This window comes from Grammomys surdaster, unplaced genomic scaffold (assembly GCF_004785775.1).
Source record: "Grammomys surdaster isolate TR1022 unplaced genomic scaffold, NIH_TR_1.0 843, whole genome shotgun sequence".
NCBI classification, from domain to species: Eukaryota; Metazoa; Chordata; class Mammalia; order Rodentia; family Muridae; genus Grammomys; species Grammomys surdaster.
In genome coordinates this window covers 4818147-4840927 of record NW_021605262.1, presented here as the reverse complement: position 1 = coordinate 4840927, position 22781 = coordinate 4818147, and the positions used below count along the sequence as shown (strand labels likewise).

Genomic DNA, 22781 nt, shown 5'->3' with positions numbered 1-22781 from the left:
GCCCAGCCACAAAACCTTTGATCTACAATCTGTTCTACCCATAATACATGCTAGGGCAATGGTGGCACAAAAACTTACAGGAGTAGCCAACCAATGTCTGATTTGACTTAAGGCTCACTCCATACCCAACACTGCCTGGGTCACCAAGAACCAGAGACTAGATAACTCAGAGAACTAGGGCAAAACTTCTTTATTTCCCTCCCCTAAGAACTCAGGGAAGCCCAAAGGAAGGGGAGGCAGAGTGTTAAGAGCCAAAGGGAATGGAGGACACCAGAACAGGGCCGTTTGAATCAGCTAAGAACAGCTCATATGAACCCACAAAGACTGCACAGGGCCAACACAGATCTTCACCAGGTCCTCTCCATAGATAATATAGGTTTCAGCTTAGTGGGTCTCTGATTCTTGTGCCTACTCTTGGGGCTCTTTCCCTTCTGTTGCATTGCCCTGTCCAGCCTTCATGTGATGGTTTTGTTTTATCTTATATTTTATTTTGTCATGTTCGGATGTTATCTCTTAGAAGCCTGTTCTTTACTGATGAGACAGAAAGGGAGTGGATCTGGAGGAGAGGGGAGGTGGGGACAAACTGGGAGGAGTGGAAGGGAGACTGTAATCAGGATATATTGTATGAGAATAAGAGTTATTTTTAATAAAAGGGTAAAAATGAGAAAGGAAAGGAAGGAAGGAAAGAAGGAAGGAAGGAAAGGCAAAGCAAAAGGAAGGAGTTAAGACTTCTATTGTGTGGGCTCAGTAAAGGGAATGGTTCAAAGATGGGAGACATAAAACTTGAGGAAGGAATCAGGTTAGAGTGGGGTTAAAATTAGTTTATGCAAAAGATATGGGCCGGCTGTTTGAATGGGGCTTGGTGCTGAAGAGTGAATAATGTGGAACCAATAGTTAGTAATTCAGGAAGCAGGCTAGGGAACAATATTGGCTGGGACACACCTTTAATCCCAGATCTGGGGAGGCAGAGACAGGTGGATCCAGGTGAGTTTGAGGCCAGCCTAATCTACACAATGAATTATGAATGACACTGTTATAGTGAGTTATAAGATCTATGACGTGGAGATTGGGGAGCAGGAATCAGAAAACATATAAGTAGAAGTCCTTTTGAGTGACAGTTCAAATTAGTATGACGACAGGAAGCAACTCCATGATTTACTCTTTATTTGCGAGTGGCTTTCCAGTTCAGTACAAATACACCTCACCCTATTTTATTCTCACAGTGATCTCAGTAGATACCCACCATGGTTACTGTCAAATGCTGCCAAGGAATCTTAGCTTCAGAGAAGTCATGGAATATCCCCAGTGTGATCCTTGTGGATCTCACTGTGACCTGTTGGATTTCAACCTCCACCTTTCCTAACTTGTGAAACTACCACTGAAAATTAAAGTTTAAAAAAAAAAAAAGACTCCTCAGATAACTATTTCTCTGACTTGTGCTTATGGATCAAGATGCAAACTCTCAGCTACTGCTCCAGTAGAAAAATCCTGCTTTTAGAAGTTGGCTTGGTGTTTTATCACAGCAGTAGAAAAGTAGCTAAGGCAGTCAGTCACCTGAATTCAGAGTATATTCAGGCTATAATTTAGATCACTGGCTCAATGTCCTGTCTCATCTTGGAGATACTCCGATGTACTGGGAAAGGCTCCATGGTTAGGTGTGAAAAGACTCCAGAGCCCAGGAATCTCACATCTGTCCATTGTCCCAGTGCCCATGTGCACTGGGTGCTAGTGCCCATGTGCTCTTTGTGCTGGTGTTAGTGGATCCCTGCCACTAAAAGGGATGGGATCTGCCTCCCTGAGGGTACCAGGAAAGAAATCAAGCCCATTACAGGAAACAAAGCACTGGGACAAACTCCCATACTACCACCCATGACACAGAAGTTTGGAGGATGACCTAGCCTCACAATAGGTCAGTTCCTCTTGTGACACAGATCCAGGAGTGCTGAGGCGACAGTGCCCATGGTCATCCAGCTGAAGGGGACAGGGTTAATCCAAAATGGTCTGAAAGTCTGTGCTTAGGGCTGGGTCAGCTGCAGCCTTAAGGATGGTCATTGTCGCCCCTGGGAGCTTCCGGCACAGCTGTTTTTGGGCTGCAACAGAAGATGTATTCAACTTTCATTCCAAAGGGGTGAGATAGTTCCTTAGCCTGCCTAGGTCAAGTCCTGGCCATGTGTAAGCCAGGCGTAAGCAGGCGTCCCACCCAGGAACACACCACCACCACAACCACCACAGTGGGCACACAAGGACCTCAAGCTTGACAATCCAGAAACAGAAGCCAGACAGGAACCTGAGGACCACCCCCAACTCCCTGCATCTAAAAAGCAGCCAAGCAGAGGTATGAGGGGACCAGGCAGGGATCAGAAGGTTCCTGAGAGTGAAATGTGTCACTCCATGGGCATCTTCTGAACTAAGAGGCACAGTCAGAACAGAGGGAGCAGGAAGGAAGAGAAGGAAGCTGTGAGCGGACCCCTCCACAGGAGATGGGTGTGGCATCTACAGTCTAACTTTGGGTTCACCTAGGCACTCACTGTTTGAGGACAGGGGACCTCACTCACCTGTCCTAAGAGGTCCCAGGAGACACTTGTAGATGACAGAATGAACAGCCAGCTTGATTAGGAAGGCTCGGTAGCAGAGCCAACGGGCAGCTTCAGGAGGAAAGGAGCCAGAGGCACCCTTGGCCTTTAATTTCATTCCTGGGGGATCAGACCGAGGCTGAAGAACCCAGCTAGCCACAGACCCTCATGACCTCCAAGGAGCTCTCGACAACCCCCTGACCTGCTAGGGTTGAGGCCCAGGAAGGATGGTTGGTTACACTAACTCCTGAGTAAGTGTATGATGCCCACCCCTTCTAAGAGAATGCTGGCTCTCGGCCATCTACACACCTGGATTCTTGACCTTCAGGATGGCGTAGCAGCAGGATGCTTGGTTGGAGATGATGTCCAGAAAGAATGCAAGGTTTTTCCTAACACTCTGGTCAAAGGGAAGCTGAATCACACACGCGTGGAACCTGGGTGGGAGCCACAGCAGAGGGGAAGAGGCCCCGGTAAGTGTGCACATGTATATATACAAGCGTAAGCTCTTGTCTGTGCATACATGTGAATTATATACAGAGATCTATGTGCACCACATCATATAACTGCATGTACAAATGAACTCACAACTACAAGTGAACACACAAGCATATGTGTGTGTATGTGCACATGTCTTCATTCCATGTAACTAGTCCCTTCCCAGGTGCCCTGTGCACCTGTTATATCATATCACATCAAGGCTAGACTGCCTGACACTGAAACTGTTGTCTTCAAGCTCTTCCCCACACCCAGCCCCAGTGACCAGGGAGGTTACGTAAGAGGCAGCCAGATCCACAGTGGCATAAATCTGACCTGTGGTTGGTGTGACTAACTCCCTGCAGAATGGTGCCCTCTGCTACAGCTCTGCAGTGTAGCTCTCCTTTCATGAGTCAAGGGAAACCAATCCCACCCCTACAGGAAACCTCAGATGAAAGGGCCTATGTATGCTGTGTACCTATGGTCATGTAGAGTAGTGACTGTGGAATGAATGAATGAATGAATGAATGACATGGGTCTGGCCTAATGCACCTGACTTAAGTTGCAGACTATCAAGGACAAGAATGTTCCAGAGGCACAAGCCAATGTGTAGGGCACCATGATGTCCAAGCTGCTTTCAACTGGGTGCATATTGTATCTTCTGGTGCAAGACTGGCTTCTCTGCTTTCTGGGGCTCTGAGTCCCCCTGCTTCACTTTCCCATCTTATTCCTTCTGAGGTGCTTTCTTGGGGGGGTCTCCGTATGCCAACATCTCCTGCTGTCTTAAGACCACAGGCTCTCGTCAGCACATAAGGTTACATGTGCTCCCAGCACAGGGAGAGCAGAAGTAGTTCTTACCTTACAGATATGGGATTGTACGGAGACTCAACTAAATGCTTCTTTTTCCTGACCGCATTTCGGCATGCCACCCAATCAGGGGGAACAAATAGCAGCTCTCCCTGGAGCTTGAGAGGCCCAGTAGACAGCATGGCTGGCATTTCTAGCCTGTGCCGCCCTCTAGTGGTGTCACAGCTCATGACTCACCTGTAGGCCTGAAGCAGGAAGATCTTGTATAAATTGATGCAGACTGTCTGGAGGCTGTTCACCTGGAGTCCCAAGAGAAAGAGAACCATCAACAATGTCCCTGAGATCACAAATGAACACTTTCAAGTAGGATAAGAAAGCCACTTGTGGGAAAAACCCAAAAAATCAAGCCAGGCCCCCACTGGGAGGAAGCAGAAGGGAGGAAGCAGGAGAGAGCTGAGGCCAAAGCCCACCACAGTGGCCCCTTCTGAACAGAGACCCAACAGCCATGGTGTAAGAGTCCAAAGCCAAGCTCAGGATCCAGGGAACCTCTCTCCCTGTGGGAGCAGATGTCAGTATTGGAAAGTGATGAGGATGAGCAGGGTAGAAGCTCAGGGGTCCTCAGTTCACGTCCACCTTATACATGTTCCCCACATACACGGCTTGCACCTGTACACACACATGCATACCCATGAACATGTCCCACATACACAGAACAGGACCTATACTAAGATCCAACAGATGAGGTGACTGCCCGTTTGCTCACCTGCAAGTCTAGAAACAGACCGTGACACTTCAACCGCAAGACTGACAAGAGCTTGTACCGCATGGTCTTCCCAGCCTTGAAGACACTCTGGAAGGTGAGACTCATCTTAATTGAGGTCCGGGCGTAACTGCAGCACAAAGGTATCCTGTGTGATTCCCACACTGGCTCCTCCTGAGAGACCAACACCAGTGCCCTTTCACCTCTCATCCCTCTCTGCCAACACACTGCAGGCTTAGATGGGGTTGGACCTTCACACGTGGAACCCATTCCAGCTCTTGGGACTTGCTTACAGCACCACCAGAAGCCCTGGACTGTCAAACCCAATCAGATGTGGTGAACCCCCATTTTATGGGGGTTTGGGATTGCCAGACATCTTTGCTCACTGGTGACAAATAAGAGCTGTGAAAAATTCAGTTCAGAAAAGAACTGTGAATCTTAGAGGAAGTTACAACCCTGTGGTTCTTTAAGTGGCTGCAACCACACACACAACAACTACACACACAACAGAGCACCTTCCCAGCACAGGGCTGTGTTTGGAGCAGAGATTCTCTTCAGCCAGATCTTGATGACAGCAAACAGTAAGGGGATGCTACAGTGGTGTCGAACCACCTGCAGACTACAGGATGCATTTTGGTCACCTTGGGACGACAGATGGGACGTGTGCAGGACACGGTTAAGGGTGGTGCCTTCCTGTCGTCCAATGACTTTACATCCTCAAAGACGAATACAAGTGACAGGTGCAGTTACCTCTGTCAGGTTTCTTATTTTTATACGTGTGTGAGTGCATGCCTGTGTGTGTGGGTGGAGGCCAGAGGAAGAGGTGTCCTGCTCCACTGACACTTCACCGTGTTCTGTCAGCTGTCATCGCACTTTGTATGTAAGCTGTGGTTTGGGGAGAAGGAATTCCTATCACAGATGCTTTCCCTTTAGGGTGTTGCTAGTCACTCTGGTTGATCTCCAGACACACTGTCCCTGGCTCAGGCAGAAGGATACTGAGCTCAGCTGATGCATCCACACCGAAGCCTCAGAGGGCGAGCTCACAATCACTCTTTTTTTTTTTTTGATATTTATTTATTTATTTATTTATTTATTTATTTATTTATTTATTATATGTAAGTACACTGTAGCTGTCTTCAGATACCCATATGAGGGCATCAGATTTCATTGCAGATGGTTGTGAGCCACCATGTGGTTGCTGGGATTCATGACCTCTAGAAGAGCAGTCAGTACTCTTAACCGCTGAGCCATCTCACCAGCCTATCTCACAGTCACTTTTTTTTTGTTTTGTTTTGTTTTTTTTTTGTTTTTTTGTTTTTCGAGACAGGGTTTCTCTGTGTAGTCCTGGCTGTCCTGGAACTCACTCTGTAGACCAGACTGGCCTCGAACTCAGAAATCCACCTGCCTCTGCCTCCCAGGTGCTGGGATTAAAGGCGTGCACCACCACCCAGCCTCTCACAGTCACTCTTAATATGGACTCTGGAAGCAGGGACCTACTGGTCCACATATGGTCTCTAATGGACCCTGTCCAGGGCCAGCCTGGCTTCCTATAAGGGTGTGTTGTTTTCCGGCTCTAGCAGTATGTTCACAAGGGGAAATTCTTCTTTGATTTACCCATGACTCCATGACACCGAAGCGTCCCAGGGGCTGGGGCAGCAAAAGTGGGTCTGAGAGGCAAAGGGTGAAGTCAAGAAGTCTGAGCTGAATCCCAGGGACTGGACCAACTCAGCATGCAAAGGCAGAGAGTCTGAGATGCCCAGGCCTATGAGGGCACTGTACAGATGGCTTGTCTGCACTCAACTCTTCCCTTACAATGTAACCCTCCAAAGAGCACAATGGAGACGGGGAGTTAGGATCTGAGCTCAGAACAGACAGCTGTCAACATGGCGGATTATCAGTCTCGTACTGTAATGTCAGAATTTTCATACTTTTCACTCATAAAAAGAAATGGTCCAGCTCTTTTTGCTGGTGTCTATCTCAAATCTCTCATATCTACATTGAGCCAAAATCTGGGCTGTGAGCTCCAGGTAGATGGAGACCAACTCCTATCCCCTCCAAGCCCCTTATACTTCATACAGAGGAGCACCTTAACTCCATGGTCTGCAGGAGACTTGGGACAAGGCTGAAGATGTTCTTATTTGCCCATGCTCATCTCCATGAAGAAAGGGACACTTTTGGACTCTCTCACGTAAGGCCTCATGGTCACTTGTGTCTACACAAATGGAATGTAGTACCCAGAGCACCATCTGTTCCTATGACCTCATGGCTCCTCAGTGTGCTTACCCTGAGTAGTCACAGAATACCTCCAAAGTCTGAGTGTCCAGCAGCAAGCCACACCAGGGAAACAGGCAGTGAGCAGGTAGCTGGTGTGGAACTGCACCATCCAGGGCACCCGTCTCCACAGGGAAGTTCACCACTGTCTTCTGCAAGTTGATCGTGCAGCCGTACTCGGGAACGCCATAGACTAGGGTGCTGAACGAGAGAAGGAACATTGGTTATGGGAGCCTGGAGGCATGCAGCACATGCCACAGAAGTTCTCAGAGGTGTTCCAGGACCAGAAAGAGCAGAGAGAGATGCTTGTGGGTACCCTGATGGAACACCAGACAGTCTTGCTCTGGACTGTAGCCTAGCTCCTGTCTTCTGTGTAAGCAATGAAGCAATAAGGCCATCTGGTCAAGCCTCAGACAAGTGGAAAGTTTCACTTAGCATCTATGGGTCATATCTTAGCATCCGTGTAGCAAAGAATCCTCTTCCTGTGACCCCCAAAGCCTATTTTCTTGTAGCTACTTTGAGATACTTGTGGATGTGCATTGCTTCCCCAATCAGCAAATGCTAAACAATAGACTGCTTGCCTATGGATAGACCACCCCATATATCTTGATCATACAGCAGAAACCCAGGCATGATGGTCCTTACCTGAGGAAGGCTTTCGCCTGGGCCAGGTGAGGTGTCACCAACAGAAAGTCATCAACAAAACGTAAAAGCAACCTAAAGAGAAGACACATCAAGAGGTCTCACAGAACATCCACCTTTAAGTGAGGCAACCTGTAACACTTTAAGTATAGGAATGCACATAGACAAAATGAAGTGATTCTTCAAAAGAAGAGAATGACAGTTTTACTATCCTAACAGAAATGGTTCTGGGATGCTTCACAGCTTTTCATGAAGTGAAGGCAATGGCCTTCGTGTCTGGAACATAAACCAGCTATGACACCTACTCAGTGACCCAGCCCCTGGGAGCAGTAAAATGAAGAAACATTTACCCATCCTGCTGCACCTCGGCAAACAGCTTGTTCTCCATATCTCCGAAACACAGACTGCAGAGCAGGGTGGACAGGATGGAACCCTGGGGGATGCCCTGGCATTGCACATAGTACCTGGTAGTGGTGACGGTTATGGTCAGAAGCAGTAGTCACGGTGGGTTTCACACTTGTGTCTGACATTCCTCCCCATGTATGCATGAAAAAACAGATGCCATTCAGTGAACATGCTCACAGGTCACATATACAAACAGTGGTATCTACCACTGTCAGTTGCTAAGACCTAAGAGGATAACAAATTAAGTACCGCCCTTATCTCTTCCACTCCCCTCTCTCGATACAACCTGGGGTGGTGTGGACCACATCCCTGTCTACTGACTCCATACCTTTTCTAAAATTTAAACAAGACTAACAAGCAATGAGCCCCCTGAACTGAATATTTATCTGGGGACAATTCACAACAGATCATTAGCAAAGGAACATTCTTGGTGGCAGCCGTGTGAAAAAGTTAGCGCCTTCTCAGAGAACACAATAGAACCAAACATACATTCAGGTGCAGACATGCAGGTGCTGGCAGGGCTGGGTGTCATCAGACGGTCAGGACAAGAAGGTCACCCAGGGAGGCACCCCTCACATTTACTCAGATCCTCTACACTAGAGTAACCACCAGGAAGCTCCAAGACACCGTGCACATGGATCTGACTTTTAAGTGTACCAAACTGAACCACAGGAGGGGTAGGTTAAGTTTCCTACCACACAGACATAGACTCATAAATCTGTGCTCAGTGCTATCAGGACTCAGGAGCCTCCTTGGCTGTGTTTGTGAAAATACACTCAGTTTGTACACTTGTAGCTTGTGGTGTCCCAGCATGCTCATCTAACATCTCCAATTATATCCTAAAATATATTGTGACTTTAGATAACCAGATACTCCTTGTCCTGCCTGACCTCATCTCTAATAACCTTGGAATTCTGTTCTGTATTGGTGCTCATTGTGGGTTCCTACCAGCTCAGCAAAAAGGAGCCAAGACCGTTGTACCAGTCTCCAGGTGGGGATTCTGGGTACAGAGGGCCCAACCAAATGCTCAAGCACTCAACCTCACATCTGATCCAGACTCACAAAACAGGTCTTTGCAGGCTGGTAGGCAGCTTCAGCCCAGAGCCAGTCTGGGCTCTCTTCACCACAGCAGTGCTTTTTAAAGAGTACCTGTGATTTTTTTTATCTCCTTGAAAATGAGTTATAAGCTTAATTGTTTTACAGTGTGTTCCATATTTTGTAAATGTTAAGTTACAGAGCCTCTGCGTTCTGTTGTCAGAAGCCTTTACTGCATCTATTGAGACGATTGTGTGGTTTTTATCTTTAGGAGCATTTGTGTCAATATATCTGTTTATAGACTTACACACGTCAAACCATCCTGTGCCTCTGGAATAAAGCCGAATTGTGGGGGAAAAAAAAAAAGAAAAAAAGAATGCCTGGTCTGGCCCGTAACTCATGGTAGTCTTGGGCGGATTCAGCCACGGGCACTGTATTCTCTTCCTCGGTGCTCCATGTGCCCCATGCCTGGCTGCACAGGTGTGGTGCCGCTCTGACAAAGTGGCAACATGAGCTCGAGGCACACAGAATCATTAACTTCACTGGAGCCATGTTTCTCCAGGGGCTCCTAAGGCCTCATGGGTAGGCAGCTCTGTGTTTATGGGCTGTGTTTCCATAAGCCACATACATCGCTCACACAAGTCAGTGGTTCTACAGAACCTTCTTTGATACATATTTGCACTCAAAAGCCAGCAGCAAAAGGGCAAGAATATTCTATAAAGAGGTGCAGGGAGGAAGGAAGAGGAGGAGGCAGCCACTCAGAGTTCTAAGTGCTGTAGCCAGTCAGCAGGCACCTTGCTCAGCAGCTAGGATAGCCTCTACCTGCCTGTCTTGCCTCTCTTGCCCACTTGCCCCATGCCTGTGCCCACCTGCCACCAATCTTCATGACACTGTGACGCACGAAGTGCAGGAAGAAGTCAAGCAGGCCGCTGCTGGTCTCATTCATAGAGATGCTCTAGAAAAGCATGTAGACAGACTAGCGTGAGGATGCTGAATGTTGCACCGGGCTTCCACCAGATGCGCATTTAAGCCCAAGTGTTTATGATAAAGTTGGGGTGAAGCCAGGGTCAAGTGTCACTGAATGGCTAGGTTGAATTTGACTCAAGGTGACAGGGTACATAACTTACAAAGCAGTGATGTAACCTTTTCTGTTCCCACAGCACTAGGTCTGGGACCTTACAGCTCACAGTACCCCGATGAGCCAAAAGACAATCGTCCAAAGGTCTCAGTGAGCATGGCTGCCCCAAAGGTAGGATATGTATCAAAGAAGGTTCTGTAGAACCACTGACTTGTGTGGGAGATGTATGTGGCTTATGGAAACAGCTTCTGATATAACGAGCCAAGATGGGGACCACAGATCAAGTCCAACTTGTCCTCCAAGAGCAGGTGAACTGTCTGATGATCGTGAGATCAAAACTGAAGAAGATATTTTTACCAGTTCACTCATGGAACAGCTGGGGTATGGGAGACAAGAGGGTAGAAAGGGCACTTCAAAGTAACTCTTAGCATCCCTAAGTTGGAGGGTTCTGGTTAGGTCATGAGGACTGCTACCAGTCCTGCTACCCTTGTTCATGGTGCCCACTACTAAGGAGCATGTTGGTCACATTCCTACACTGAAGCAAACAGCCAAGTAAAGGTGGAACGCTTCCCCCAGGTGTGGCCCATTAACAGGAAGCCTGAGGACCTGCTCGATGACAACGGAGTTCCTCAGTGCACTGGCATCTGAGTCCTGCAGATGCATCACGAACTGGCTCATGTATGGCTGGAAGTCGGAGAGGGTAGAGACCTGTAGCAAAGAAGAGGTGAATACTTGAGAAGAACCAGAGGGACACATGGTTTTCTGGCCAGGACAGGCACAGCCCAACTACAGAACAACGTGGGACCACTCCATTGCAGTCTTGTGTGGGAAAGAGAGACTCCAGCACCCCACCAGGAGGCACCACAGAAATAGCAGCCTTCACCACAGTCAGCTTCCCTCATACCAGGCAACACAAGCAGCACCCTGATTTCTCCACAGAGACAAAGTGTGGCCAGGAGAAAGAGCTGACAGGGGTAGGGAAGAAATGCCTCCTTCATCTCCTGCAACAGACTCTCTAGGAGGCCTGACATTTTATCAAAGTGGTCACCAAGACCTGTGTGTCTGCAAGACAGGATATCACCAGAAGGAATACAGCACCATCTACTGATACCTCATGGGAACAAGCCCAAGCATGCCAGGTAAGAGGCATCCGGAGGTGAACACTGCAGTCTCTAAGTGGCCCTGGCTGTCCTCGAACTTATAATCCTTCTGCTTCATTCTCTCATAGGTTGAGATCGCACATTGGCCTTGAACTTTAAAATCTCCCATGCATGTGTGAATATGGTCAAAATGCATTATACACACTTATGAAGCTATCGTAATGAAACGTATGTGCCATTAACACGTGATAGCACAAAATGAACAAAAATCCCATGTGCCGTGTGGCATTGCTGTCGTGTCAGACGTCAAGTCACCCAGAGTAGTTAAAGTACAAGAATTAACCTAGAAAAGAGAAGCAAGATATACAGAAAATGCCTGCACTTTCAAAATAACTAAGTAGCATGCTTTTAAATAACCAAGAGGTTGTCATAAATTATAATAGATAAGTGAAGACTTTGACCAGGATGATAGTGAGCTGGCAACGTGCCAGAATGTGCACGGCACTACAGAGGGCTCTTAGAGAGAAACATGTAACTTCAGCTGTTTACCTGGGGCTGGAAGCATCAAAGGCTCAACAAGTAAAGACATCCATGGCCAAGCCTAATGACTTAGTTCAATTCCCAGAATCCACATGGTAGATGGAGAAAACTAACTCCTGCCATGTTGTCTTCTAGCTTCTCCACAGGCTCATGGTGGATGCTCTAGTTCAAGCAGGGAAGGGATCTCCTGGGTGTAGTGATTATGGATACGGCACAGAAGGCATATGGCCACTGAACATAGTCACACATGTATAAGGTTTGCCTATGAGCCTTGTATGTCCTACCTCAGGGAGAAGCAAAGTCACTTTGTGCCTCTCCCAGGCCTAAGTGCAAACTCTGCCACCTTTAAACCTGCAGACCCCACCCGCTTACTGAAGAGGCCATTGGATGCATAGATCTTAAGTTGCCGTAGAGACTGAGGGAGGATAGTGGCAGGTATCTCCTGGAAAGGGAAGCTCCATTGGGAGTTTGCAAAGATGGAGGCAGGCAGGGTCAGGCAAATGATCCCTGGCACCATGGACACCCGTGCCACCATGGACATGCCACAAATGTGGACCTATCACAGCCACACCTGTGTCACTGAGAGATACTAGATATTCATGATGTGAACAGGCCTGTGCCACTAACATGCTCACAGTGCTGACAAGAGTCCACTATGGTCTTACCTGTCTCCTAAAGGACTTGTGTACTTGGCCTTGGCTATCTCTCCGGACCACTGCATACTGGCGGCTACAGTACATGCTCTCTGAGTGCCTGATCATATTGGCAACAACTTCCAAGAGCTTGTCCTGAGGGATGGTATCATATGCCCCAGTCACGTCCGCCTGTAGAATATATGTAAGTACTACTAAGCAGGGTCAGGTGTCCTGCTGGCTCTGTCCTTGGTGCCTGGGTTCCAAAATGCCCATAGCAAACCTGCAGGAGATAGAGAGATGCAGGAGGATACCCCATGCTTCTCTACTATAGTACTGCACATTCCCATCCCACAAATTTCCTGTTCCAGACAAAGGACCCTGGGGTATAGTAGGCCTATAGTCCTCTCTCTATCCCATTGTTCTAGATTAAGGCCCTAGGACAAGGAAAGCCTACATTATCCTTGAAGAACTTCAAGGCCTACAAGGACCCCTGGCTAACATAGATACTGAAGCATCCAAGCCCTGGTGGTAGTTAGGCTTGGCTACTTTTCTGAATAAGACCCAGCATCCAAAGGGATCTCCTACAGAGCAGAGCCCAGAGAGGTTGGAATGTACTGCCCAGGGAACCCATATAGGCTCAAGACTGTCCTGGGAGCTAGTTATCACCCCTCCCCTCTTAAAAAAATGAAGTCTTCCTAATCCTGAGAGAACTGGAGGCCATAACATTTTTGGCCCATACAGGGTAGCAGGCCAACACTCCCAATCACCAGCTCAGGGCTGCAACAGGTTCACCCAGTGTTGGCTACTCCAAGGAGATCCCTAAAGCCCAGACCATGAGAGCAAATGTGAAAGACAGGAGTCCAAATGATCACCTTAACAAAGTACATCTTGGGTGTCTGGTCCAGAGCACGCACACGCAGCACGAAGGTCCGCCAGGTCCTGTAAATGTCATTCATACCCAGTACAGAAGCCCCCATAAGGTCAGGATGTTTTGTCCGTTCATAGTTGAGCATGCTGAAGAGAGTCTTGAGACGCTGGCTAAAATGCTGGGCCTGAGCCAGGACCATAGAAGACACATTAGAAAAGGACCTAGCAGACTGCTCCCTGACCACCCTGATTTCTCAAAATAGACTCCTATATCTCAGAGCCAGAGTCTTAGAAGACCTATCTCACTAAGTCAATTGATTGTATTTGGGACCCTCGTCCAACCTGCCTCAACCTGTTCTCACCCACCCCCAGGGGCACTGCCTTCTAGAAACATGCCCACTGGGATAGAGTCAAGTTCACCTTCACTCACAGAGGTCCTCCAATTGAGCTGAGGCATCAATAGCTTCATGTTGTCCTCTGCAGCATTACTAATGACTACACAGGCACTGGTAAGGGTCAGAGCTGTTACTGACATCCAGACGTGGGGACGGGTGGCAGCTGCCCTCTGGTTACTTTGCCCCCTAGCATAGAGGACATATAGTACCTACCTTACCTGGCAGGATCCCTGAGGGATCTCCAGGGCTTGTGTCCCAAGCCCTCTGGCTCTTGAGACCATCTCTAAGACCTTTCTATATGCCAAATTTTTAGACTAAGGAACAACAAGTTACTTAGTCTATCTCAGAACTTCATGAGCCCTTACTTAAGTCAGAGTATAGATCAGTACAGGGGCCAAGTTCAGTTACCTGCTTCTTTTTGACAAAAGTTCTGGTGCCCATGCTGTAGCTCATGTTCACAATGGGCCGGAGACCGTTGGGCTTGGGGATGAAGCGCAGTCTGCAGATGGGCATGGCTGGCCAGGTGTCCTGGTACTGCCTGACCTCCTCTTGTGACAGCTCCCGTAGCTGCACTCTCTCAAGGTGTTGCCTGTTATAGGGAGCACTGTGGAGTTACGACATGAGCATGCAGGAAGTTCATGAGATACATCCCTTCAGAGTATTGGGAACTTGGAGTACTTGACACCCGACCATGCTATGGGGTTACATCTAGGACCACAGCAACCCACATCAACCAGACACCCCATAGAACTGTCTGGACAGGGTACATGACACATAGCCTGTGTTGGCACCTGGGACATCTGGTTCCATAGTCTGCCCTTGGTGTTCCCTTCTTGGGGGTCCCACAGGCCAGGATACTTTTGAAGCAATCTGCTGACTCTTATGGATATACTGGCTTAGACACAGGTATGAAAGCAAGAAGTGTCCCTGCCTGCCCCCAGGAAGTCCTGTGCTAGTTGCTAAGGATTCCTGCAAGCACAATGGGTGGGTGATGTGTGATACACAGCTAAGGCTGGTCCTCAAGAAAGCTAACATGGAGCTGGTGGTGGCAGTGCACACCTTTAATCCCAGCACTCTGGAGACAGAGGCAGGTGGATCTTTGTGAGTTTGAAGCCAGCTCGGTCTATGGAACTAGTTTCAGGAAAGCTAGGACCATACAAAGAAATGCTGTCTTGAAAGAAAAACAAAACCCAAACAACAAACAAACAGAAAAAGAAAGTTAACACGGTAGTCTGCTCTCTGCAAGCCTTGCCCAGCCGCTCCTCTGTCCCCTCAGCTTGGCTTTTGTTACTTCTGCTGAGAAAGCAAACTCCAGCTCACAGAACCTCAGCTACTCAGAGCCCTACCACTTCTCAGGGTGGACCCTTGTGGTTTCCCACTTAGGAGACACTTCCTTCAGGGGTAAATATGAGGTGGAGTTCATCAGCTCTGCTCCTGTTTGATAAAAAGCTCTCCTGCTGTAGGGATCCTATAGATGGGACAGACCCAACTTATGATTTCATAGACAAGAAAGCAGGGTCTTCAGTCGATGGCTACAGGGAGTCCATGCCCTCAAGGTCCATGCACAGGCTAGCAGGTGCCACACACTGTGGGCATCAGAGCCTCTGTGTAAGCAAACAGGAGACACTGACATCTGAGAGATGCTGTGTGGTACCTGACTCCAATCCCCTGCAGCTTGCTCCACACACTCTTACGGTAGAAGAAGAGCCTGTTCTTCTGGAATGTGGTCTCTGTGATGTAAAAGAATGACCTAAGCAGCTGTACCACATATGTGTCCATCAGCCAGAACAGGAACATAGCCAGGATCCTCTCCCTCAGACGGTGCTCTGCAGCAGGGACACAGTCCTTCCCTGAAAGTAGCAGATACTCAATGTCCATGACTCAACTCAGACTCACAATGTCCAGCATGGAAGCCATGGGTCCCAAAATGAGTCCACAGGGTGTTGTTCTGGACATGCTGGGCTCTAATAAAATGTATTAATAAACTCGTTAAACCTTTGTGTGTGTGCTTCCTTTGTGCTATAAACTAAAGTTCCCCAACAAAGCCATGTCTGTGGTGGGGATCCTGCAGGCCTACTGACTACAGAGGAAATGCTGCCGACTAACAGAGAAATGTTCTTGAGGCATCCTTCATCCCCCAGTAGCAGCCATTCACTACCAATCTCTGAATCTGACCTAGCACCATTGCGACTATCTTGTGATTCTTTTGAGCTAGATTGACTTAGCAAACCCTAGCATCTACCAACTCTAAAGTGAATTATAACTTCAGATAGGGGATAGAGACATGGCTCAGTTGATAAAGTGCTTGCTGGAGGGGCATGAAAATCGAGTTCAATTGTCAGGACTGGTGTTTAAAAGCCAGGAGTGGTGACATGTGCCTGTAATTCCAATACAACGGTGGCTAAGACAGATGGACTCTGGCTGAATCAGCAAGCCCCAGGTGATTAAAAAAGATACCGGGTATCAATCCCAGACCTCCACACACATTCACAGGAAACCTCAGTGGGAGCTGGTGCTATACTACCAGGTCACTGACCACATACACCCATTGCCACTGAGCAGTTCAGTTCAGAGATGTCTAGGACAAAGTAGAGAACAGGCTGCTCTTACTGCCATGCTGGGTATGTGAGTTCCATGCACCATAACAGCTGTATATATATACTCTGTGTATTTCCAGATACTACAGGGGCCTCTTTATCCAGGTAAATGTGGGTTTACCAGCAATGATGAACATGAAGGAAACTTGTGAAGGAGAAGGGGAATCCCAGAAGGAAGCTAGAAGACAGAATAAACAAAGAAAGAAGGAAACAGGGCTGGAGAGCTGGCTCAGTGGTTAAGAACACTGGCTGCTGTTGCAGAGGTCCAGGTGGTAGCTCACAACCTCCTGGAACTCTAGTCCCAGTCTGGTCAGCTCCAGCGCCAGGCCTGTCATAGTGTATATACATACATTCAGGCAAAACATTCATACGCATAAAATGATCATTAAAAATAAGTCACTGTATGGAAAAAATGGTGTGGACAGTTAAAACTAAACAAGCGGTGACCTTAAAAAAAAAAAAAAAAGAATGATGTTTAATTTGGGAACAGAGAGGCCAAAGGCAGACCTAAATCAGCAGAGGAACAGGAGCTAGTGGAGAAGCTGATCAGAGTTCCAAGTACGTTAAGGCTCAAATGTCAGTTGACGGCTGACAGAGAACAGCGCACATAAGTTCTTAGTGCTAGAAGGTAAAGACAGAATGAAAACAAGCGCATCAAGGAAATGCACTTTACAGTTACTCAGATAGCAAGGCACCATGGGCCCAGCAAGAGTAAAGAGGCAAACCAGCTAAAGAGATGGCTCAGCTGTTAAGATACTGGCTGCTTTTCTCAGAGGACTGGGGTTCCATTCCCAGCATCCACACGGCGGCTCTCAAACATCTGTAACGCCAGTTCAGGGAGATCCGAGCTCTCTTCCGGCTTCTGTAGCTACCAAGCATGCAAGTGGTGCGCAGGTATACAGGCAAGCAAAACACATACACTTAAAACTATAGAAAGCAAACTGGAAATAACAGAAGCAGTGCATTCAGACATTCTTAGGGAGGGAGAAAAGAAGGGAAGGAGGGAGAGGGAGAGGGAGAAGGAGAGTGAGAGTGAGAGAGAGAGAGAGAGAGAGAGAAGCTAAGCTTCTCAGCTAAGTGACAACTGTCAAACTGGCAAGACAATATATAAAAAAAATTCACCTGCATGCTGTGAAAAGACACATCTAAATTCTAAGAATGTGAAAATCTTAAAAGGAAAACTTAAAGGAAAAAAAAAAGACATGGCAGGGAAATAGCAAAGCAAGCTTGGTTCAGTCAGTTTGAGTAGACGGGAAGCTCTTGCAGGTTTACACACCTTTAATCCCAGCTTCCCCAGAAGCTGAGAGTAAAGAGGGTTACAAATTTGAGGGCAGTCTGAGCAATTTAGTGAGAACCTGTCTCAAAAACAAACAAACAAACAAACAAACAAACAACAAATAAACACCCCCCCCAAAAAAAACAAAACCAAAAAACAACAACAATCCAAAAAACATTCAAAAAATTACTAGAGATGTAATTAGTATCCTGGTGATCAAAGATTCTCTCTATCAGAAAGATAAAAATTCCAGCTGGGTGTGGTGGCTCACACCTTTAATCCAAGCACTCCGGGAGGCAGGGGCAGCCAGATCTCAGTGAGTTCAAGGTCAGCCTTGTCTATAAACAAGTCACAGGAGAGTTAGGACTGAATAGTAAGACCTTGTCTCAAATAAATAAACATAAAATAAATAAAAATTTGTAACTAGTACACACACTTAACAACGTTGCATGTCATCACCAGAGTAAGAAGCAATAAGCCCGGCTGTCCAGTGAGAAACGAAGGTAGCCCTCTCCCTACTTCATGACCGGAGGGGATGTGGACTTTTCCTGTATATACTTGACATAGTGGACACAAAAATTTCAGGATTCAGAAATACAGCAGAATATTTAGGAAAACTGCCTGTGTAGACGTGCAAGTTTCCAGTACCTTTAAATAATTGGTATTACAGACTACTACACAGAATTCAGAATCAATTTCAAAGGGAAATTCAAAATATTTCACACACTTGGAATTAAAAAATTTCTAGAATATCTATCTATCTATCTGTCTATCTTCTATCTGTTTTTTGGTATGGATATATATATATATCAACTGATATCAGAATGGCCACATACAGAAGCACTAGGTGTAGCTAAGGCAGTAGTATCCAGAAGGAAATGTGTAACCAAATACCTATGATGTTGGGGTGGTGGTGGTGGGGAGCCAGAATGAACCTGAAGAGACAGGAATAAAGTTCTAAAGAAAACTAACAGAGAGCATGCTTAAGTTTCCACAGATAAACTGAAGGTCAAAGGGGTTCTTAGAGCAGCAAAGAGACGTGTTCAAACAAGTCTAGAAAGCCAATCATAAAATAGGATGTAAACTGGTCGGATCTGGCAAAGTCCAGTATAAGCAGGAAGGAGCCTGTGTCCAGAATAAGGAGAGCTGCTACTAGTCTGAGGAGACAGGATGCTGAGGGGCTGCAAAGTATCTCTTTTTTCCTCCAGGAGTGTCTCAGTAACCCTGAGCAACAAATACTGACAGCTGTGGGTAAGGGAGCCAGAGAGACTCTGGAATGAGATGTCAGTGTTCAGCAGGTGGGATGACTTGCATTGGCCAAGCAGGCTCTGTGCTACAGCTGGAGAGTCAGGAGGTTCTGTCTGTTTCAAGATAAGGTTTCTGAGTGTAGCCCTGGTTGTCTTAGAATTCACTCTGTAGACTAGGCTAGCCCCAAACTCTTTAGAGATTCTCTTGCCTTTGCCACCAGAGTGCTAGGATTAAAAGTGTGTCTAGTCACCTCCAAGGCAGGTATGCTTTTTGTTTGTTTGTTTTTGAGACAGAGTTTCTCTGTGTAGCAGAGCCCTGGGCTGTCCTGGGCTCGCTTTGTAGGCCAGGCTGTCCCTGAACTCAGAGATCCACCTGCCTCTGCCTCTGAGTGCTAGGATTAAAGGTGTCTGCCACCATACCTGTCAGACATGTACTTTTAAAGGCTTACTTCAGAGCTTTCCAAGATCATCCATGGTGGGTAAACATGGCTCTACCATCTTTCCCCCATAAGTTGTTAATATCCTAGGAGTTTGGGAGAAGGGAGAGCAGGATAGGAGTTTGGTCCCTTCCATACATGCACAGGTTGTAACAGGAGGGTTGGCTGAAAGAGAAGGAGCCAAGTAGTAACTACTGTGGGCCAATCCCAACATTAAACTCAGAAAACCAGGCAAGGAGGGAATGGGAGTCCAGGCTCTGCAGCCTCCCCAAGTAACACAAACAGTCCTCCTTTTACACACCAGGCTCCACTCCACAGTCCCTTCTCATACCTGTGATGGGACAGGGATCCTGACTGTAGGAAACAGTCTTTTCATTTATCTCTCGTCCGTTCACCCTACCCTCTGTGGACCAAGTAGCTGCAACATTACAGCGTAAGCACACATCTACACACAAGGAGAACCAGAAGAACCTCTGAAACTCAGGCACCCCACTTCCCACAAGGACAACGGGTTCCCGTGTTGGCCTGCCATTGCTAACAGTGAGGCACCGTTCCACAGGGGGATTATGGATAACCTGTAGTAGTGAGACAGGCTTGATTCCTTATAGGCTTCAAACTGGCAGTCTAGGAGACCAGGCCTAAGAACTGAGCAAGTCCAGGCAAGTAAGTTACTAGAAAAAAACCCCAGGTTTTAGACAGCTAGTCAGAAATTATCCTGTCATTAGAAGCTGCCCAGCCACCTGGCCCAAAGGAAGGACAATGGGTCAGCAAGTTTCCAGACTTCCCCAGTAACAGTTTCCAGGTCCCATGCCCCAGTAATGGAATGCCCCTAGAGATGGGATAAAAAGGTCACCTACCCCAGAATCCCCTTTAAATTTAGACTGCAAGCTCATTTGGTTTCTCTCTTGGAATGAGAGACTCCCCTCCCCACTCGATTTCTGCAGAATAAAACGCTCCTTGCTCCTGCACACTATTTGAGTTTAGGGTATCATTCTTCGGCAAACAACAGAGTTTCCAAACGTTTCTGGTGCACTGTGCCAGAACTCCTATCCACTATGCTCCCTGTCTGCTTATCTGTTCACCACGATGTCCCCAGCACTGAGAACCTGCCCAAGTCTTAGACAATAATCTTAGTTTTCAAAAGGTGAGCTGCAGGGAGCTTGGTGTCAGAGACCATCTGATGGAACTCGTCCAGCCATTGACTGAATAAAGCCACCACAGCACTGGGGACCTGGGATACTGCTACCCATTGTCTCCCTTTTCTGGGCGGGTCATCGTGCTTAAGGTCTGGATGGTGCTTTCAGCTGGAGACCAGCCATGCTCACCTGGGCTGCTGCGGAGCCAGAGGCAATCCTCTACTTTCATCTTCCACATCAGTTCCTGCAGCGATAGCTTGGCATACTTCCCCAACGAGATGAACTTCTTTACATTCTTAAAGAAGCGGCGCTCATTGTGCCTGGTACCCCAGAGACCAGCAGGCACCACCTTTCGGAGACAGGCCCGAAGAAAACCATAAACCTGCCAGGGACTGCTGTGTAGGCGGAGCAAATTCATGAGGTGCTGTGGGTCAGTGTTCAAGGCGTCTGTCACCTGTTGGTTTGCCGTTCGAAACCTGCAATGCGACCTGAGGAGTCTGACATATTGGCACTCCGAGTGGTTCGCAAGCAGCTGTTGGAATAGGGGCCGCATCTGCCAGTATCGACTCGGTAGGCGGTGTGTCCTGCAGAGTGGTCCTGATGTCCTAGGCCTTGAGCCCAGAAAGATGATCTCTACCAGTCTCTTGGCCCCAGTCAAGCTAGGCTGGAGGTTGTTGAGTAGGAATGAAGGGTTTAGCCCCTCTTGGCCACCTCCCCTGGAGTAAAGGAAATGTCTGGTCTCAGTAAATGGCCTGAGCTGAAAGGCATTTTGGGGTGGTGGTGACAGTAGGGATGTGGGGCTGGCCTTGTGTTTACAGTACACCGACTCAGAGAGACTCAGGACAGATGCCTTTCCTTTAGAAGACAAATTTTTCTCTGCAGTAGGCACCTTGGGGGACTCGGCAGGATTTGGCACCCATGTTTTGCCTGATGGGGTTGGTACCACCTGCTTAAGGGGTCCCTCCTCCACTCTCAGGGTAGGATCACATCTGGCCTTCTTAGCTGAAGGCGCACTTGTACCGGTGAGACTCAGATGCCTCTTCTTACCTCGTGATGGCGAGGCCAGGGGTTTCGGTGCTTCCTGGTGACTACTATTTTTGATCTGGTGTGCGGACCCAAGGTTAGTGAAATTCCCGCCCACAGCTCGAGTGGGTCTGTAACTAGCAGACACAGAGGGCCAGGTATCCCTGGTGGCACAAATTTGATACAGGGGTGACCCACACACCTGATAGGCACAGCTTGGGGGCACCAGCAGGTAGAGTGCACAGTGCGCCAGCAGATAGACCAGCAGGTCGTCGCCCACTCGGCTCAACAGCAGCATCCATGCACCACTGACACGCAGGGTCTCGGTAACCGTGTTGGGCAAGTAGCTACGCACACTAGTAGTGAAGGCCATGGGAGGCCCTCCTCTGGCCCCGTTAAGTAGAGCAAAGCCAAAAGCCAGCACGTTCCTTTCGTTGCGCTCGCAGAGTCTCTGCACAACCCTGGCTACCAGCTCTTTCAGGGATGACACCTGGTAAGGAGAAGAGGGTCTTGACACATGAGCTAGACACGCTATCCCTCATCCTCCCGGCTTTCCACCCCCGACCCATGGGAATCCCGTCCGGATGCCCACCTGGTGGAAGGAAAGGTCAGTAGGTGGAGGCTGTGAGCCCCAGGGCACGCACACTAGGCATTGGGCAACCAACGTGCGGAAGACCTTTGGGTCCCCGGGTTGCAAAAGCCGCCGGCCCTCAGGGCCCAGGCGCCGCACAAAGGTCGCCAGCGGCCACACCTCCCGGTATCGGCTGCGCAGCAGAGAGCGCACCGCTGGGCAACGAGGAGCGCGGGTCATCGTGCCCGCGGGTTGGGATGGGCCTCCCACGTGCGGGAACCAAGATGCAGGGGAGTGATTAGAAAATAGCCAGGATCCCGGCCATTGAGAGCCCTGGCGGAAAAAGATAAACCCCGGAACGGAGGAAGAGGCGGGATCCAGGCGGACCAGGCGTTATAGCGGAAGGGGCGGGCTCGCAGCTGTATCACTTTTCCGTTGATGGTCCCACATCTGGGGACTATTGACCACGTGTGTTCCCCAGCCAAGTTCAGTGGTTGCCGGAAGTGTAGGAGTAACAAAGGGAGACGCAGTCATGCAGGGTTACTCTCTACAGAATGCTTCTCGAGATCCCTTTTCACCCCGAGCTGGAGGCCCCCAGGTGGTCTAAACTGGGGCGAGACGTATTGAAGATTAGGTAGGCGAAGGGACCTATGGCTTTGCCTGTTCCTGAGCTGGCCGCTGCTGCCTGCTGTGGTCGATACGGACAGTGAGTGGATGGGGTGGTGACAATCACAGTTCTTCCCAACCATGCTACATGCTTACAGTCGGAATTCTACTGTACAGGTTCTTAAGGCTTTATTGTGGTGCTACCGTACGCTCAGACCCCAAATATGTTCCGTTAACACCCGCCACCAAAGGAAAGAGGCTAGGTAAAGCCCTGCGTTAGCTTTTCTTTGTCCCAGCGGCCTTCAC

At 48.3% G+C, this 22781-nt stretch overlaps 1 protein-coding gene across 4 annotated transcripts; it reads right to left on the bottom strand.

Annotated features, from left to right (window-relative positions):
* Positions 1–1147: 1147 nt before the first annotated feature.
* Tert (telomerase reverse transcriptase) lies at positions 1148–22179 on the bottom strand. Of its 4 annotated transcripts, none has more exons than XM_028782722.1 (16): positions 21891–22179; positions 20465–21788; positions 15237–15432; positions 13991–14171; positions 13193–13372; positions 12351–12509; positions 10652–10753; positions 9837–9922; positions 7878–7991; positions 7531–7602; positions 6898–7086; positions 4618–4744; positions 4092–4153; positions 2883–3007; positions 2556–2693; positions 1148–2090 (listed from the first exon to the last, which is right to left on the bottom strand). In XM_028782722.1, the coding sequence occupies exons 1-16, from the start codon at positions 22107–22109 to the stop codon at positions 1987–1989; spliced, it is 3378 nt and encodes a 1125-aa protein (XP_028638555.1). In that variant the 5' UTR covers positions 22110–22179; the 3' UTR covers positions 1148–1986. The 4 variants fall into 4 exon arrangements, 3 of the variants coding, with proteins under 3 accessions (XP_028638555.1, XP_028638557.1, XP_028638556.1); XM_028782724.1 differs by lacking the exon at positions 21891–22179 and having other exon boundaries at positions 20465–20991; positions 21501–21577; XM_028782723.1 differs by lacking the exon at positions 7878–7991.
* Positions 22180–22781: the final 602 nt, after the last annotated feature.